The following is a 19,299-nucleotide window of genomic DNA, read 5'->3' as shown; positions in this document are numbered from 1 at the left end:
TAAGAAAACTTAATGTTTCTCTTTTTTTGCATCACTTAATCCAAATAACAATGACTATAACAATACAACAGCTCTAACACAATTGCATGTGAATTACTTAAAATACACAAATGACCGCAGGGAAGCAATCATACAAGTCAGCTGCCATAGCACTAGACTCAGTCCTGGAACACTGTCAAACCTTGTAAATTAGTTAACTTGAAAGTAATATTAAATGAATGAACTGAAAGGCCTAATTAATGCTGCACTATAGCAGTATCTACGCCTAATTCTATATGCCTCAAAACTTTCAAATTTACTGTCGGAGTGATGGCAGCACTGGATTTTAAATTTATTGTGAGCATTATCGCTTGTTACTTGTTTAAGAACCATATTTACTATATAATATGAGGTTGTCTGCTAAAGTTGGTTAAATAAATACATATGCAGTAAAACTGCTCATGTGATAGTGTGGAACAAAGACAGAATTTTTATTATTTGTGAGTTAAATTAGCTTTACTGTAAAAATAAATGATGGTAAACACTATCACATACTAGGGTAGTTATGCCACTAGGTCATGTACAGACAAAAAGCCTGGCTCAGTAGACACCACCAGTTATTTCTGAAGTCCAAAGTTAGAAAGTCTAAACTTTTAAAGTATGAGTTTACCATACAGGACAGGGATCTACTGTCAGTGACAGTGTGCAATTTGCCACTTGTCCGAAGAGACCTGGTTATTAATCAAATTGAAACTGTAGGAATTCTTAAGGGTCTCTCGAGGTATTCGCTGTTTGATTTCCATGTTGTGCAGGCTGAAAGAGAATCTCACCAGTTTTTTTTTCAGTGTGCACACATCATGAAAATCAGAAACAACTGTACAAGACATAATGCAATCAGACAACTTGACATAAAATGCTGATGCACAATAAAACCAACAGGTAAGAAAGATACAGTATAATCCAGTGAACGTATTTAATAACACAATAAATACACAGCAGAAGCTTTCGAGGCTGACGAGCCTCTTTATCAACTAACAGATTGAAATTTGAATACAACTGATATAGTTATGTGTGCAGTGAGCTGAGAGTGAAATCACATTATTCAAGCTGATTTCCTATTGTTGTCGCATGGACATGCGCTGTTTTACTCCAACGTTTGTGGAGGTGTAGAACGGTTGTCTCCAGGATGGGGTGCATTCTCATGCCTTTGCAGCGGTTTATGGCCTTCGGATTGTTCAATATATTAAGTGACTCTAGCCATGCACGGTGGGCAAAGTGTCGCGAGAGGTCCACTATTTCGAAGTCACGTTTGGGATCGAGATCGTGGTTGGTGGCCCAAAAATGTTCCGCGACTGCGGACTGCTCAGTTTTGATAACTTTTGCACTGACTACAAGTCCAGACTCTTACAACAACTGCAAGGTAAGATCTCGCCTATCATATTTACGAATCTTGTACATACCATCTGTCATCGAGGTAATCAGATCTCTGATACCTACCGTTTACGCCAACAGCGCAAATTCATAAACTTAAGCAGAGAAGCTAACTCCTCAAAGGTGAGCACATGTTCAAATGACGCAACTTCCTTCGTCTTGAACCTAAGCAGCAAACAACTATCCACTGAACAGCTCAATGTCTTATCCAACAGCATGAAGTTCGCCGTCATACCATCTAAACCTCCAGTCACACAGCTCGCTATGGGTATAGAAGCCAGTATTACCAACCTTCCCAAAAAACTGCCAACGAGATCCGTTTCAGGACTGCTGCAATCCTCTGCAGCATTCGGCAAATTTACTCAAACCTTAACCATTGTCAGCATGCCGCCCTATCATCTATAAGAAAAGACAACACCATCGTCATACTTCCTGCTGATAAAGGACGCCGGATCGTTATATTAGACCAGTCAGCCTACCGAGAGAAAGCCCTGGCCCTACTACTAGACCCAAATGTATATGAACCTCTGTCTGATCCACCCATTAAGGTCTTGAAACGTCTAGAGACAAATGTCAACAAACTCGTCAACACATGGTTTAAAGATAAGAAAATCTCGACTACAACTCAGCATCTCCTACATGCCACCGACTGCCAATTGCCGCAATTCTTCTATGGATTGCCAAAGATCCACAAACCAGGTATCGCCCTCAGACCTATAGTATCATGCTGCAATGCCCCAACGTACAAACTATCCAAGCATATTGCGCGCCTCCTCTCACCTCTTGTAGAAAATACCACACGCACCATCAAAAATAGCAGCGAATTCATCCACCTGATTAAAGACCTTTCAATTCATGCAAGCTCCGTCATTTGATGTGGTCTCATTATTCACTTCAATTCCCATCCAATAGGCCATACTCTGCGCCAGGAAGCTCCTCGAGAACGACTTAAGCCTTCCAACCAGAACATCACTATCCACTGATGACATCTGCACCGCCCTCAACCTATGCTTATCAAGCAGCATTTTCATCATTGAGGATCCAGTCTACTAACAAGTGCATGGCACTGCCATGGGTGCCCCTGTCAGCTCCATAGTAGCCAACATCGCCATGGAAGATTTAGAGGAGCAGATACACCTGAAACCACCTGTACCTATTACAACATGGTGCAGATACGTTGACGATATTTTCACTGTAATACTACGTGGCTCTGAAACAGTATTACTTAAGTACCTTAATTCCCTGTCTAATTTCATACAGTTTACCCTAGATTTAGAAATCAGTGAGGCGTTCCCGTTCCTGGATGTCTTAGTGCAACGCACAGGCCCACATCTAGAGACTTCGGTATACCGTAAACCTATGTGGTGCGGACAATTTACAAACTACAGATCTGGCCATGCACCCAGTCATCTCAACAGCACTGCCCGCACCCTATTCTCCAGGGTTTGGAGCCATTCCAGCACTGATGCAATCAGACGCAATGAGGACAGGCCTGACCAAATGTGGATATCCATCCCATGTGCTAGACAGATGCCTATTACAAGCACAAGAACTCGCATCACACCCAAGATCCCCGAACCAAGACAGTATACAATCCGCCTATTTTCCCTACTATCCAGGTGTGTCAGGTCGGATCTCAAAAATCCTCAGAAATTATAACATCAAATGCGTACAGTTACCTTGCAGAAACCTACGTTCGCTTGTCTCCAGTGTGAAGACTCCTGTCACACCTCTCTTACACAGCAATGTCATATACCGCATCACCTGCAGAGACTGTGACAGCTGCTACACAGGTGAGACATCAAGACATCTTCAAGATCGCCTTACGGAGCATGACAGAGCAATCCGGCTTTCTGAAACTGACCAGTCCGCAGTCGCGGAACATTTTTGGGCCACCAACCACGATCTCGATCCCAAACGTGACTTCGAAATAGTGGACCTCTCGCGACACTTTCGCCACCGCACATGGCTAGAGTCACTTAATATATTGAACAATCCAAAGGCCATAAACCGCTGCAAAGGCATGAGAATGCACCCCATCCTGGAGACAACCATTCTACACCTCCACAAACGCTGGAGTAAAACGGCGCATATCCGTGCGACAACAATAGGAAACCAGCTTGAATAATGTGATTTCACTCTCAGCTCACTGCACGCATAACTATATTAGTTGTATTCAAATTTCAATGTGTTAGTTGATAAAGAGGCTAGTCAGCCGCAAAAGCTTCTGCTGTGTATTTATTGTGTTATGAAATACGTTCACTGGATTATACTGTATCTTTCTTAACTACGGACCCCAGTACACAAGGCCCTTTCATGATAAAACCAACAGCTTCAGCAACAATAAAGACAGGGCCTGCTGAGTACTGTACAGGATGACCCTTCAAGGGAAATTATTAAGAATCAGAAGATTTACAATCTCTTGTTAAGAAAAAGGAACTGTTGAGATCATACACAGTGTTTCAGAAGAATGTGCCAAAAAATTCTGGGCCATATTCTAATGTCCAAAACAGGGTGGGGGAGGACCTTTAACAACTACTTGGGTTGTTTGAATGGCAAAAAAAAAAATAAGAATAAATTTTAATTAACACAAATAAACATCTTACCAGGCAAGTCCGCTTATCTTTATTTAGTTTCCTTTTTTATTATTCACAACTCCATAGCCATTTTTTAAAATTTGTATGGCATTAGCTCTAAAATTCATTCAGGATCATACGCATTTATCTATTATAAACCCTAGAACGTTGCACATACTTTTGAAGCACCCTGTATAATACAGTAAACTCCCTTTATAGCAGTTTCAACTAGATGTAAAGAGCACTAGTGGGATTAGTTTGACAGTGGAAGATATTTTTCTTAATTCATTAATGTTTTAGTACATAATATTGATTTTTTTCTTTTTTTGCAATGTTTATTTATGAAGTAATGGTTTATATAGTGAAGTTGTAAACCTACACACTTACTAGAATTTCTGTTATCTAAGTGCTGGATAAGAAAGTATTTATTGTATATTCAGCAACTCCTTATAACATTCCCACTTTTAGTGCTCTTTTCTTCTGTCCTATAATCAATCCTATTCTTCAATGTCTATAAACACTCATTTAAAATGCTTCCTTGCTTATATCACTTTAAGATCCCAAGACACAGTAATCATTTCCAGTGCAGCTGAATTTTATATATAAAGTTATGTAGAAGAATATAAGAAATAGAAAAAAAGAAAGAGTGGCAGAACAGATTAATGCCATCAAATTTATGATTGTACATTACATCTGTCTGTATATAATAATTTTTTAGTTATGCTAAATTCTCCAATTTATCTAGTTGGTATTATAATAGCAATCTGAGGGAGATTGAGGTCTATTACTATCCTTATTCTTTTTCATATTTGCCTTAATTTTAGGCATAAGCCTTCCTTTCCACTATATAAATAAATAGTTGGTACTCACATATATTATTCTGCTAAATTTAAGGTATATTAAAGTAATTAAACCAATTTGATTATATATTCACAGTAAATTCTCAGTATATTTGAACACAGAAAAACTGCCAAATGGCAAACAGAAACAGATAGCCTCAGCTAATTATTGATGGGATATACTGAGTGGAGCTAGTCCTAGTTAACATTCCATTCAATGTATCCATATATCTATAATTAGCTATATCATTTTAATTTTACTATTTCATTTTATTATATTCTATGTGTTTATTTATAGGGTACAACAAAGAAGTCCAACTAAATACTTGGCCCTTTGAACTAATGATTATAGTTTTCACCCCTAATACTTTTATATTAAATTCTCCAATTTCACACACACACACACACACACACACACACAGTCCCAGGAGGAAAGGTCAATATTGTTGACCTTTCCTGTGTGTGTGTGTGTGTATATATATATATGTATGTGTGCGCGCGTGCGTGCGTGTGTGTATATTATTTATTTATTTTTTTTTTTTGCATTTCATACAAAGCTGAGAATAAAGGCTGTTCTTTACAACTGTGTCGATGCATTTATTTTAGCATTTGCATGCCCTCTTCAGCTTTTTTCTTTTATTTTAAATATTTAAGTTTTTTAAAATTAAATAATCTAAATCATTGTTTGTTTAATAAAATATTTTAAATTTTTCATGATTTTTAATATATTAAACTAAACGTAGCTTGGGTATTATAAATATGATAAATGCTTATCAACATGTTTGTTTCTGCTTATATTTGAGAGAGTGCATCCATGCTGTAATTTCTGAACATCCAGAAACAACAACATTCCAAAAATTCATAAATAATGACTGAAAAGTAAAAGTCTTGAATTCATAGCTAAAAGTAAACACTTACTTTTGGGCTAACTGTAAATTAAAAAAAAAAAAAAAAGCTCAACATAAGTGAAGAACAAATAAAACTGTGTACCAAGTCAATAAACAAAAACAAAGCATTGCAGAAATAGCCCAGAGTTCAACCAGTGTGTTAATATTGAGCAATTATTAATTTCAGGTTCCTTTACTTTTATCTTTTATGACACTTGTTTACTGACCACCCTTACATTATGACACATCACTTCATCACTTCTAAATGTCGTTTGATGCTTATACACATCAGAAGCAACAGATATGTTATGCTCAACAACAGTAATGATGCTGTTCTGTTCATTAAACAAAAAAAAAAAAAAAAAAAAGCTGACTATTTACTGTATCAGCAAGAAAAGCAGACAATGTTGAATTGAGCTGCCTTTCTACCTTCAAAGCTTCAGGTTAAATATGAAATAAACAAATTTCAATTGCACTGGGAACATTTCAAATGAAGTAAACAAACTACATCATAAACAATTCTTAGAATTTAGTCTATCATTTCTTTTCCAAAACTGAAAATCAAGAGGAAGGACAGTTATACCTGAATTTATCCTTCTAGGGAATAAACAATGCATGGCACTTCACAGGATTGACCAAACGGTAAAAGAAAGGAGCATTAAAGGTGGGAAAGCTCTATAAACCAGAGCATTATAATGAGAGTTTACTGTATATACAGCTTATTGTGTTTAGATAACTGGAAAGCTGTAGTAACTGGCATATTTATATTATATAACAGGAGTTACCAATTTTAGTAGTTTTCATTATGTGTGTATTATAAAAAATATAACTCATCTCAATCCAGATCTCTTTCTGGTGTAAAATTAAAAAAAAAAAAAAACAGTAAATATTAACAATAGCATATATATATATATATATATATATATATATATATATATATATATATATATATATAATTTTTTTTTTTAAATTTTATTACTGATTATACAATACAGAATGCAAAGAAATGGGCATTCAGTAAAATGCATGATCAACTTATTTTTTTTTTATTTATTATTTATTTAATGTCACATGTCCAAGGAGTCAAAAAATGCAAAATTAAAATAATTACTTACTGCTTAGTGGTGTCATAAAAAGTTTCACCACTGTGATTTGTTTATGGCAGTTGGCTTATAAGAACTGACTACTGTAGTTATTTGCATTTCACTTCTTGAAGTTGAATCCATAGTTTTTGCTGGTTACAATATGCTTTACACATTGTAATTAACATATCCAAAATTTTAGATTTGCAAATGCTATCCACTGGTTTTTCTTGTGACTGACATGATGCTCCAAAAACTGGAAAATTTAGACAACCAGAATTCCCTAATCTTTGTGGATACCACATGAAGCTTTATAAAAAAAAAAAAAACTTTATAAAGAGTAAAGATTGAATGAATAGTAATGCCTATTGGTTTACAAATCATAATACAATAAAACATTGCAAAACAATTAACTGAATAATAAACAAACAGTGATTCATAAATGCAGAAAGTTTAATGCTTGTTTTATGTTTATAAGAGACAGATAAGAAATCACATCTTCATATCTGTCTCTTACAGATATGACAATATGACTTCAAGAAGGGGCATTCACTTTTGACAACAGAATGTTCAAACTGCTTTTTAAAACTGGTAAAACAACTGCCATTTAAATTCACGAAAACATGGTATGCGTATGAAGACAACGCTACAGACAATAGAATGTTAGATGATTTTCTTGTTAGTATTATTATTAGCTACATGGTGCAAGAAAGCCTGAGGCTTATGCTACACCAGCCAAAATAAAATAAAAAAATTCCCAAGTTACCCTGAAAGAGAAAGAGAGTCAAAAGTGGAAAGGAAATCACCAAGAAAGAGAAAAATGATGATATCCAGAGCTCAGGGCCCTGGGTGTACCAAGCCCACACTCACCAGATGTGAACCCAACTAAGGCTACTGAAACTGAAGACCAACCAAGAAATGGTTGAGAAGAGCAAAGTTTGTGTGCAGTAGTGAAAATAAGGCTATCAGCATGTCAAACTAGTAGCCTGCAGGATGTGTGTAAGCCTCCGACATTAGTTGTGTAGCCTGTAAATGTTGTCAACTTTCACAGGTTAAACTTAAATGAAAATAATAGTAAATCATAATACTTAAAGGAGATGCATTAACGCTGCAGTGGTAATGCCTCTAGCTGTAACAAAAATAGTAGTTCATGACTTTCTTTTAATTTCTGGAAAAAAGTTTATGGGTTTTTTGAATTCTGCTTGGAGTATACAAATATTTCATCTTATCTTAATTTTATTTTCTTTTTTTTAATTTATTTCTTGGAATACTCAGTGTGCAATTTTTTAATTTTTAATAGGGAACAAAATATCAAATGTGCACATATTTCTGCTTATGTGTATAAATAGGTTTTTAAAAATTTTTTAAATTATAAAGTAGATACTATTATTTCCTCCATTTTCAAATATTTTTCAAAATTTACTTCAAATGTGGTATGCCATACAGTGTGCAAAATTTGAATGCTCTCTCTATACCAACAATATCACCTTATGTGTTTTTTGCAGTATGTGAAAAAATTGAATGCAACTAGATCTTGATAAGTACATTTTTTGTCATTGTTCATTTAAAAGTTAACGCATGCATGCACACGCGCGCTATTATATAATAGACCCCACTCTCATGATATTAATTCATCATAGAGACACCATCGTATCGTTAAAATATCATGTGAACCCAATAACACACTGTTTTTTGGTAATTTGTTCCAAGACCTTGAAAGTTGAAAATTTCACTATACAACTAAGCTCTCTCTCTAAAAGATGATTTTTATCATTGAAATTATATTAGTTTTATATAGAATACTAAATACCATATTTTACAGTGTATACCATGCACCTTTTATCTAAAAAAAAAAAAAGTTTCCCTAAAATTGTAGTGCATCTTATACACTAGAATAAACATTAAAACATGACAAATTTTAAAACGGGGAAAAAAAAAAAAAATGCTGATGGTGCTACATTTTTACTTATTTCCCTTGCTCCCAAAATATTGTTTAAAATGATAATTATAAACATAAAAAAAAAAAAAACAAGAATGGTAATTTTCATTTAACTTACACTGGAAAAGCTGTTTCAGTGGTGGTGTTGTAATGTAGTTGAAATACAATCTTCTACCATCAAGATACCAGGACAACCTTTTAGGATCTGGTGTTTTTTCTGATCACTGCCTCTTACTACTTATGGTATAAAAACTGCCCAAAGTGGTTTTCTTTTGGCACTTTTTCTTTGAATTTTCTTGAAATAACTTAATACCTCATCCTCGAATTTGCAAGTCATCAATTCAGTGGTTTGAGTATTTGAGTCTTTCCTTACTATCCTCTTCGCAGCAATGTCCCACGCAGCAAACATGCCTTAAATTCCTTGAGTTGTTGCCACATGGTCACCTCTCCTCGATATTCCTTATCTCCACTATCATTCTCACCCATCAGCTCTAATTCCTGGAGCTCCTCTGTTGTCAACTCCCTTCCATGGTCCTCCACATCCACCGCATCAATCTCAAGGCAGGGACAAGGACTCAACTAAGAGTGATAATTTCTGCTCTAGAACAACTTCGGCATCAAATCCTTGAAAATAACGGATGGCTGACAGCCACAAGTTCTTCCAGGATCCATTGGGGCACAGAGCTGAAACTTCATTCCAAGAATTGACAATGATTTTTACACAGTCAACAATATTAAACTTGGTCTTCCAGAATTCCTTTAAGGTCTCCTAAAGTCTCTTCAAAGAACTTGGCAAGCATGTTCTTCATGTAAATTTTTTAAAGTTACAAATCACTTGGTGGTCCATTGGCTGAAGCAGAAGGGTGATATTCGGTGGGAGAAATTTGACAGTAACAAAGTCAAAAGTCCAGTGATTGGACAAGTTTGGGATCATGGCCTGGAGCATTAACTATCCAAAATTAACAGTGTCTTTAAAAGGAAGTTTGTTCTTTTCTAAGTGACTTTTGACTGAAGGATAAAACACTTCAAATGCCCATTCACTGAAAAGGTGTCTTGACACCCAGGTCTTCTTGTTACACCACCACAAGACACCCAACCTGCCTTTGATGACCTTTTGCTGTTAGTATTAGTAATTGCCACATGGTGCAAGGAAGCCTATGGCTTATGCTGCACCAGCCAAAAAAAAATAATATTAATAATAATAATAAAAAATAATAATAAATAAAATAAAATAAGAGAAAAGGAAATAGACAACCTGTGCATTTCCCTCCACCCATAGGTAATGTTTCCAGCTGACATTTGAATTTCCCTAAACTGTCAGCCGCTACCACACCCATATAAGTAATTTATTCCAGTAATTTATAACTCACTGGCAAATTTTCCTGCAATCCAGTCTAAACATCTCCCCACATAACCTGAAATTATGGCCACTAGTTCTACAATCATTTATAACCGTGAAAATTTCGTCCTCATTCATTTTACTTATGCCTCTCAGAACCTTAAACATCTCAATCAAGTCTCCTCTAAGGTGCCTAGTTTCCAAGCTCTGCAACCCACATATTTTAAGTCTTTCTTCATAGTGATGCCTTTTGCCGATCTCACTAGGTGAGTTACCCATCTTTGGACCCTTTCCAGAAGCACAATGTCTTTCTTTAGGTGCGGTCTCCATACTTCAACACAGTATTCCAATTTCTGTTTAAACACTCAAGAGTTTGAGTGGTAAACTGACATTGGCTTAAGTTTAAAATCACCAGAGGCATTAGACCCCAAGCAGAGTAAGCTTATCCTTCATAGGCTTATGCCCAGGCAATAAGGCCCCTTCTTTTGTGATGTATGTTTACCTGGGCATTCTTTTCCAAAAGTGATCCATTTCGTCTATATTAAAGACTCGTTTTCTTTTTGTTTCACTATGGCAGGAATGGTTGACTAGAAAAAAAAAAAACATTCACATACCAATGAACTAATTTTAGCACCATCACCACGTTTTTTTTCACTATTTCTTGTTTAATTTTAATTGAAAATTTCTTCTTACTATGCTCTTTAGGGACCATATCAGTTTACAGAATGTTGTACATTTAAGAATTCGATACAGTAAATTTATGGAAATAAGCACAACACAAAAAAAATCGCTTCAACTTTAGGATGCAAAAACACTCAAGCAGCTAACACATTTGGAAGCACTGCTATTGGCTGAGAGAAAGGACCACGTGTTCTTGCAGGAGACAATTGTTTATAGAATCAAATTTCAAAAAACCAATTCAAATCATTAAAATGCGCTCACCAGGAGTGGCCAACTTAATTTGTGATGCGATCTACTTTTTTCCTTCAAAATGTGCCGCGATCTACCATCTCAAAAATTTCACTGCACAAGGTGCGCAAATCGAGGGATGACTGTATATTAAAACCCATGATCGACTGGTAGATCGCAATCGACTTGTTGGTCACCCCTGCACTACACCTTCACCTTTTGCAGTTGCTATGTTTTGTTATAAGAATCAATTTTGAATGCCTTTGTGATATTTTTCTAAAGCACATTTCTGGAGGTCACAATCATAAAAATTTGCAGTTTCTGGTTTATTGGGCTTTTCTGTTAGTGCAATCTATTATAAATGGGTGGTAGTAAACTTGATCTTATTGCATTTACGATAATACTGACAGCTGGAATTGTGGGTTTTAATGTTATTATGGGAAATGTGTTTCCCTTCCACGAAATCTTTAATCCTATTTTTTAAGCTTTGTAAACTTGTTATTCCGTATCGCAACTGTGTGTGTATACTGTTAGCTGCAATTTGCATGGGTCACCCTAAAATTGCTCATCTTTTTTACTGTTTTAAATTTTGCCACACACAAAAAAAAAAAAAAATAAATAAATAATAAATAAAATGCCAGTGAAGAGAAATATCAATTAGTACTAACTAATTGATATTTCTGTAGTATGTATATATTACGGTATTAATTAAGTTATGTACACAAGCGTAAATTTATTTTTATTATGTTTACCTGTGGAAATTAATTTTGTTAATTAGTAAGGTAATAAAGTGCAAATTTGTGCTTAATATATGTTTACTTTATATCCTGTGGATAATATTCCTCCTATTTTCACTTAATAGAATAACCCTTTAGTAGAATTAAAATTCAATTCACAAACATGATCACATCCCGCATTTTATACATATCATATAGTGAACGGTATTTCATTATGGAGAATTCGTCGTAAAGTGAATCGATCGTACAGTCAACCATTCATGAAGCGGGGATCCACTTATATCTAACTTGCTTGTATTATCAAAATTCCTTTATTCCTACCATTCTCCAATATGTGTTCATACACTATGATTAAAGAGATCACAAAAAAAAAAAACTTTTTTTCCCAAATATATAAATAAATAACAAAAGAAGAGAAGAAAGTAATATTTAACTTAACAGAGAGAAATACCCAGCCATCTCAATAGAAATCCTGTAACAAATTGAATGAAATATATTCGATGCATTCTGAAACAAGAATAGTTATAAAAAAATACCTTTCACACACGTCTTTGAGTAATTTGGGTGTTTTTGTATTATTTTGCATAAACAAGTAACATCACTTCAAGACAATATCTCTCAAACTAGACAGAAAATAGCCAGCAACAAACATGCAAGAAATATTTCATACTGAAAAAGTGCAATTCCTACGCTGTTGTGAATTAACTTGTAACATGGTAGCATTATACCTGACAGGTCTTCTCTCATGGCTGTGGAAAAATAATAAAATAAAAAATTGAAAAACCATACCAAGTAAAAATTTGTCTGTATTTAAGAAGGTACAGAAATTCATATTTTTATCTTAAACCAACAATTAACATGGTCTCATTATTTCGTTATTTTTAAGTTAGACCTCACCCTCACAGGTACCACTATTACTACAGGACTCATATAAAATAAAATTCATAAATTATACGAACCTTCATAAATGCTAATGGTCATGAGATTGAATATTTTTGTGCAAGGGAAAAATATGAAAATATTTAATATACAGTAAACCCTAAATTTTACAGACTTCGGATTTAACGTGGCGGCGGCGGGGAGGTGACTGGCACCAGAGCATATTCTGTGTGCTCACGAGTCATTGTAGCTGTCAACAAGCACCCCAGCCTGTTTCTTTATTATAACCTCACTTACAGTGTATCACTATGGCCCCCTAAGAAAACTGGTAAAAAAGAATGTGTGTGTATGAGCGTTGCAGCACAGAAATTAAAGCTGTTAGAGAAGTTAGATGTCGGTGTGTCTGTTTTCCACATCTGCGGAGAGCACTGAGCAGAAAAAAGTGTCAGATATGTATGAAGTCTTTATAGGCACAACTATATGGTAACAGTAAATTATTTTTACTACATACCATTTATCAATTAATAAAGTCAAGATAAATAAAAGCTTGTTTTTTATTGTTTAACTTTATTATACACAAAAAGAGTAACTGTTTAAACTGTCAATTATGTGAGGTTTTGAAAGGGGGGGGAAGGACTTTAAACTTAACGGATTGCACCAACAACAGACACTTATTTTCCCCAATCAGTCTATAAATTCACAGTATTTCTCTCAACAATAACACATTTCTCTCAATAATAACTATGTGCACACCATATTAAAAGGATGGTAAAACATGGTAACTCTGTGCATTGTTGTGCTGTATGCAGCTCATGAGACTTCTCAGAACAGTTTGTGCAGCCTGCTAGTCCCCCCCCCCCAATGAACTGTGTTGGGGGGTGGGCAGAAACATTTCTCAGCTTCACACACACCACACACACACACACACACACACACACACACACACACACACACACACACACACACACACACCTAAGCTATAGAGACAAAATAATTCAAGATGGCCAAAACAATAACATGCAATTTGACAGAAAATCTTCAAGTATTCAAAAGGGAGCATCTTGAGAATGTTGCACATCTTAGATTATCAGAAGGCATGCTTTTGTTGGGTCCCCTACCTCCTGATTCAGGAAAGGAAGGCAACATGAAAACTATTTTTTCTATGAACTGAATGCTTCCACTGTGTATTTATAATATGAGCCACATAGTGCCACTGGTAATTTTCCAATAAAATTTTTCTTTGTTGTAAACTTGTATATTTTTGGCATTGATGAACTTTGCAAATAATTTGTTATAGTGAATTTCTTGCCAAAAATATTTCCTGCAAATAAGACTTAAAAAGTTGAATGAAATATTTTCATTAAAAGGATTTTATATTAAAAAAAAAAAAAAAAAAAAATACAACTGGCAAGTTTTTAGCATTGAGTTCATCAAGCTGGCATCAAGCATCTTGATGAACACCAGCCTGGAGTTCATCAAGAAGGCATTAGTCTCTCAAGTATCTTATCTGGACAACTCATAAATATATTATTATTAGCTACATGGTGCCCTGGGTGTGCCAAGCCCATACCCACCAGATGCAAGCCCCTGGGGATATGTTGAAGTTGTGTGCCAGAAAGGCTGCCCTTCTGCCTAACAATTTCAAGCTTAGATCTAAAGAACAGTTTGGGAATATCAGTGGCTCTAAAGAAGATACTGTAAAGAATGCCAAGGCTGAGTACTTTTTATGTCCACTATTCACTTCAAATTGTGTCAAGTCCAGCCAATGTCTCATGTTAGTTTATCTTTCATCCCTCCTTTTTAAATGAGGGATTTTCTGCTAAACCTCTAAAACTATTTGTTTGGCTAAAATTTATTTCTCGATGTTTCCTTTGTTAATGTTTTGACTCTTGATCTGCATCATTAATTCTTTTGTTAAAGAAGTTTGGCCATGAAAAATAAATAAATAAAAGGAAAGGTTATTAGTGAAAGCAATTGTGAAGGATTATATGCAGTTATATATGATAATTATCAAACACTCTAAAGCAAGAATTTAAAACTAGTGGCATCTGCAGTGTCCAATAAAAGATGCACAACAGCACAATATGATCTGAAGCAAATGTTCACTAGTGCCAGATGTTTATATCGATAGTCAGCATCTCTGTGAAATCCAGTCACTGAGGGACATGGGTGTTTTGAATGTTGTTTATTTCAAGTTTCGTTAGCCAACAGTGATGATAACATCCAAATTAGGGCATTAAAAAAAACATGTAACCACAAATAATGGAATAACCTTGATTTAAATTGAGAGCACACAACTGAAAAATTTCTTGTAAAGAATTTTGTAATTATTTATGAGCTTCACTGTTGGGTAGGGGAAATATCTGTCCAATTTTTTGGTTCTGTTATGTAATGGATATAGAGAACACCCAGATCCAGTATTCCTCTGAGGGACTCTTTCAGTTTCAGGCCAAACGGATGGAAGTGGAAGAACAGACATGTAAATTTTAGTAAAAAACCTTCGGAGAATTAAGGATGATTAATTTGGAAATAGGAGTATATATAGTTTAGAACTTTATACATTTATGATATGGGTTTTTTTTTTTTTTTTTTTTGCTGATGCTTCATAAGCTCATACACTTGCTTTCTTGCATCACATGCCACTACTACTACAAGTTTTCTATAAAACAAGAAGTTTTAGAAGTGAGGATGAAATGGAGAGAAGTCTCCAATTTTGGAGTTTGGATTCTTACAGGATTATAAGAATTTTCTTAGAGGAAAGATGACTTAATCATTCCAACGGTTAGGGAAGAATCTCTGCTCCAAATATTTGTTAACGAGCAAGGGATTTATAAATGAAAGGACTAGCACATTTTAATATAAAGCAGCATTTCCCAAATTGTGTTCTGCTGAACACTAGTGTTGCGTGAGATGTGAACAAGTGTTCCGTGAAAAATCATAATTAATAATTAAAAAATTAAATAAATAAATTTTGCATATTTGTAGTGAACACACCACTTTTGTATCATTATCATTTTTAACTTTTTTTTTTTTTTCCCAGTTATTAATATACTGGCACAGGCTAATAATCAAATAGACTGTGGAACACTATTTTGGTGGGCTCTGCATAGAGAAGTATGCATAGAGATAATGACACCTACAAAAAAAGTAGCAATGTAGTGATCTAATATGCCATTTGTATGCAATTTATCCTAGAGTACATGGGTTGAAGGAGAGGGGGAAGTGAACCAATATCATGCATCATTCAGGTGGATGAAACAAAGTAGCCTTCCATTGACAGTTCTTACATCTTTACACAGTACTGGTGGTGTGGTGCAGACTGTCTTTGCAATTACGAGATTACTTCTGTAGTAGTAGTGGGAAAACTAGTAAGCATAATGCATAACTAAACTCACTCTTCCTTGTATAAATTTTTTTTTGATAATTATCAGTATTTCCAAATATTATTATTAAAATAAATGACCATGGATTTGTGGTTAAAAAAAAAAAAAAAAAAAACTTTAAAAACTAGTAGCGCAACTGTGGTTGATGAAAATGAACACAATATTGTCACACTTCAAAGTGAGGATGAACAATGGCAGCCTTTTGTTCCCAAAAAAAACCCAGAGTGAAAAAATAGGAACCAACTAATGAAAGTATAATGACAGTTATTTGAATTTTGGCTTTACATGTGTTGGAAATAAAGATGCTCCTGATGCACAATGTGTCATATGTAATAAAATATTAGCAAACGGTTCTTTGGCTCCTGCTAAACTTCATAGGCATTTGGAAACCAATCATGTTGAATACAAAGACAAAGATATAAGTTTTTTTAAGTGGTGTCGGGACTTACTGAAATATTCTAGGCTTACAAACTCATTAAAACAGACAATGAAAATGCAACAGAAGCATCTTATCGAGTAAGTTACTATATTGTGCTTAATGGCGAAGTTCACACTATTGGAAAAACACTTATCAAGCCTTGCACAAAAGATATTGCAACATACATTAAACGAGCACTCTGCTCAAAAAATTAATGCAGTACAATTATCAAATAATACTGTTGCATGCCGTATTAATGATCTTTCTGATGACATTGAAAAAGAGCTGGTTTATCAACTGAAACTTTGCAATGAGTATTCATTGCAGATAGATGAATCCACTGATGCTTCAGGACTTGCTGTGCTACTAGTATTTGTCCGATATAGATTTAATAATACTATTGAAGAAGACCTGCTCTTATATGAATCTCTGCAAATCAACACCACTGGGAAAGAAATATTCAACTGCATCAACGATTTTATCACAATGCATAAAATTAGTTGGGGAAAATGCATTGATGTATGTACTGACAGCGCTCGAGCAATGGTCAGGAAGATGAAGGGAACTGTGATGTGAATTTTAAATATGGCACCACAAAACACTAACAGTCATTGTGTCTACAAAGATAAGCTCTGACAGCTAAAAATATACCAGCATATTTAAAAATTGTGCTGGATGAAGCCGTAAAAATTAACTCGACCACTTCAATCCAGATTATTTCAATTTTTGTAGAGTGAAACGGGTAGTCAGCATAAAGAACTCCTTTTACACACTGAAGTAAGGCAGCTGGCTATCCAGTAGCAAAGTATTTGTGAAACTTTTTGAACTTTGTAGTGAACTACTGGTAACTTGGGAGGAAATTTTATTGACTGTTTGACAAATTGCTCATGGCAAATGAGACTTGAGTATCAGATATTTTTTCAAAATTAAATGAAATTAATCTGTCACTACAAGGGAAGAATGTGACAATTTTTAGTAAAATGAATAAAATTTCATCCTTTAGAAAGAAACTGGAATTCTGGATATTTTCTGTAGAACTAAATAACTTGAACTGCTTACTCACATTACATGAATTTCTGACAGAAATAAATTCTACAATCCGTGATGTTTCCAGCACAATTTTACAACACTTATGTGACTTGCAGTCATCTTTATTAGAATATTTTCCAAAAATCAACGATGATAATCTTTGAGTTTGAAATCCATTTATAATTACAGCCAAACCAGACAGCTTCACTACCCACGATTATGAAAGACTTAACTGATTTAATTTCTGACTCTAATTTAAAACAAAAGTTTAAGCAACTTCCATTAGGGTAACTAAGAGTAAGAATAGGTGTATGTATACTTGCATGTAAACCAGTGCTAGGAGTATAGTAAATAAATTTGATGAATTTGAAGTGCTGGTCAAGACATCAAAAGCGGATATTGTTGGGATATCAGAGACATGGTGCCACACGGATATAAGCAGTGCAGAATTGGAATTTTGGGAGTACAATTTGTACAGAATGGATAGACAGGACAGGAAGGGAGGCTGTTAGTTAAGAAACACAAACTCTAAGAAAGTGCATAAAATGGACACTGGTGGACAATGCAGTGTTGAGTCAGCGTGGTGTGACATAACCACTGGGAAAGTGAAAATAAGAGTAGGCGTGTGTTATGGGCCGAATGAATCCGATCAGTATAATAAGCAATTGTGCAGAGGAATAGAATGGGCCAGTAAATCAGATTGTGTTATAATGGGGGATTTTAACTTCCCAGATATTGACTGGAACTTGTGGGTTGGTCACTCATACACTAGCAAGACTTTTGTGAATTTATTGGATGACTGTTTTCTTCAGTAACATGTCCGAAAGGCAACCAGAGGGAGTAATACTCTTGAAATGAATATCAGCAGCGATTCTTCATGCGTTAAGAATCTGCAGATAAAGGAACCACTAGGTGGCAGTGATCACAGTGTACTGATGTGGGATTTATTTTAAGATGTAACTACCATCAGGGGTAAGAGGAAGGTTTTTGCTTTCGTAAAGGTGACTACAGTGGCCTCAGAGTTTTTAAATTCTATACAGTGGGATCAACTGATGATATTACCAATGGTGAATTCTAAATGGGAGGCCTTCAGGGAATTAATCTTGGGGGGTACTAGGCTTTTCATAAATACAACTAAGAAATACTGTTCAAAGTTTAGGCCTAAATGGATGTCACATGAATTAATGCGGCTCGTGGCAGAAAAGAAAAATGCATGGAATGCATATAAATTATCTGGCAACACAGAAGCCTATGGTAGATATAAGCTAGTCTGTAATCAAGTCACAAAGGAGATTAGGCAAGTGAAGGCAGATTACGAGAAATATTTGGCAAAGGATGAAAAGAAAAACAGCAAAGAGTTCTTTACTTATGTAAACTCTAGAAGGAAAGGGATGAATCAGATTGGTCCACTTAACATAAGACGGTTTGATGTTGTTGTTGTTGGTATTTGGCTTAACGACACAAGGGTTACTGAGGCTAAATTGTGTCTGCTCATAGTTTATTCAGTCAAAATATACCGGTGTAGATGTTAAATTAAATACTCCAGTATACGCCAATACATTTTAAAAAGATTATAAGTTCTTCTATGTTTGCATAATTTCCAAGGATATGAGTTAAATCATGCGTGAAGTTCGGCCTAGAGAGCGGACTGAAAAGTGTTTGAACATATGGTTGAATAAAGGGGGCAATCAAACAGAAAATGCCTAACAGTAAGTTGACTGTCACAGGATGAACACTGGGGGATGGATCTTCTCTCAGTAGCAGGAACAAATGGGTACGATGAGCGTGTCCAATTCTGAGTCTTGCCAGTACTACTTCCTCTCGTTTGTTTCGTCGAAAGCCTGAGAGCCACAGCTTTGGTTCTTGCTTTAT

General features: G+C 35.1%; 1 protein-coding gene across 3 annotated transcripts in view; it reads right to left on the bottom strand.

The window, feature by feature from the left end:
• The window catches only part of Rab4 (RAS oncogene family member Rab4), a 212,200-nt gene that overhangs the window by 140,538 nt on the left and 52,363 nt on the right, over nucleotides 1–19,299 (bottom strand). Inside the window, exon 1 of one of the 3 annotated variants that reach the window (XM_090370778.1) lies at nucleotides 12,409–12,460. The exons of 1 other annotated variant lie outside the window; for it this stretch is intronic. In XM_090370778.1, the coding sequence (XP_090226904.1) occupies nucleotides 12,409–12,433 (25 nt within the window). In that variant the 5' untranslated portion in view covers nucleotides 12,434–12,460. Of the gene's footprint in view, nucleotides 1–6,827; nucleotides 6,864–12,408; nucleotides 12,461–19,299 lie in introns of those variants that run through there. One more of the 3 variants, XM_090370779.1, reaches the window with a different exon arrangement.

This window comes from Mastigoproctus giganteus, chromosome 3 (assembly GCF_048544385.1).
Source record: "Mastigoproctus giganteus isolate SK-2022 chromosome 3, ASM4854438v1, whole genome shotgun sequence".
NCBI lineage: Eukaryota > Metazoa > Arthropoda > Arachnida > Uropygi > Thelyphonidae > Mastigoproctus > Mastigoproctus giganteus.
This window is presented reverse-complemented; position numbering and strand designations above follow the sequence as displayed.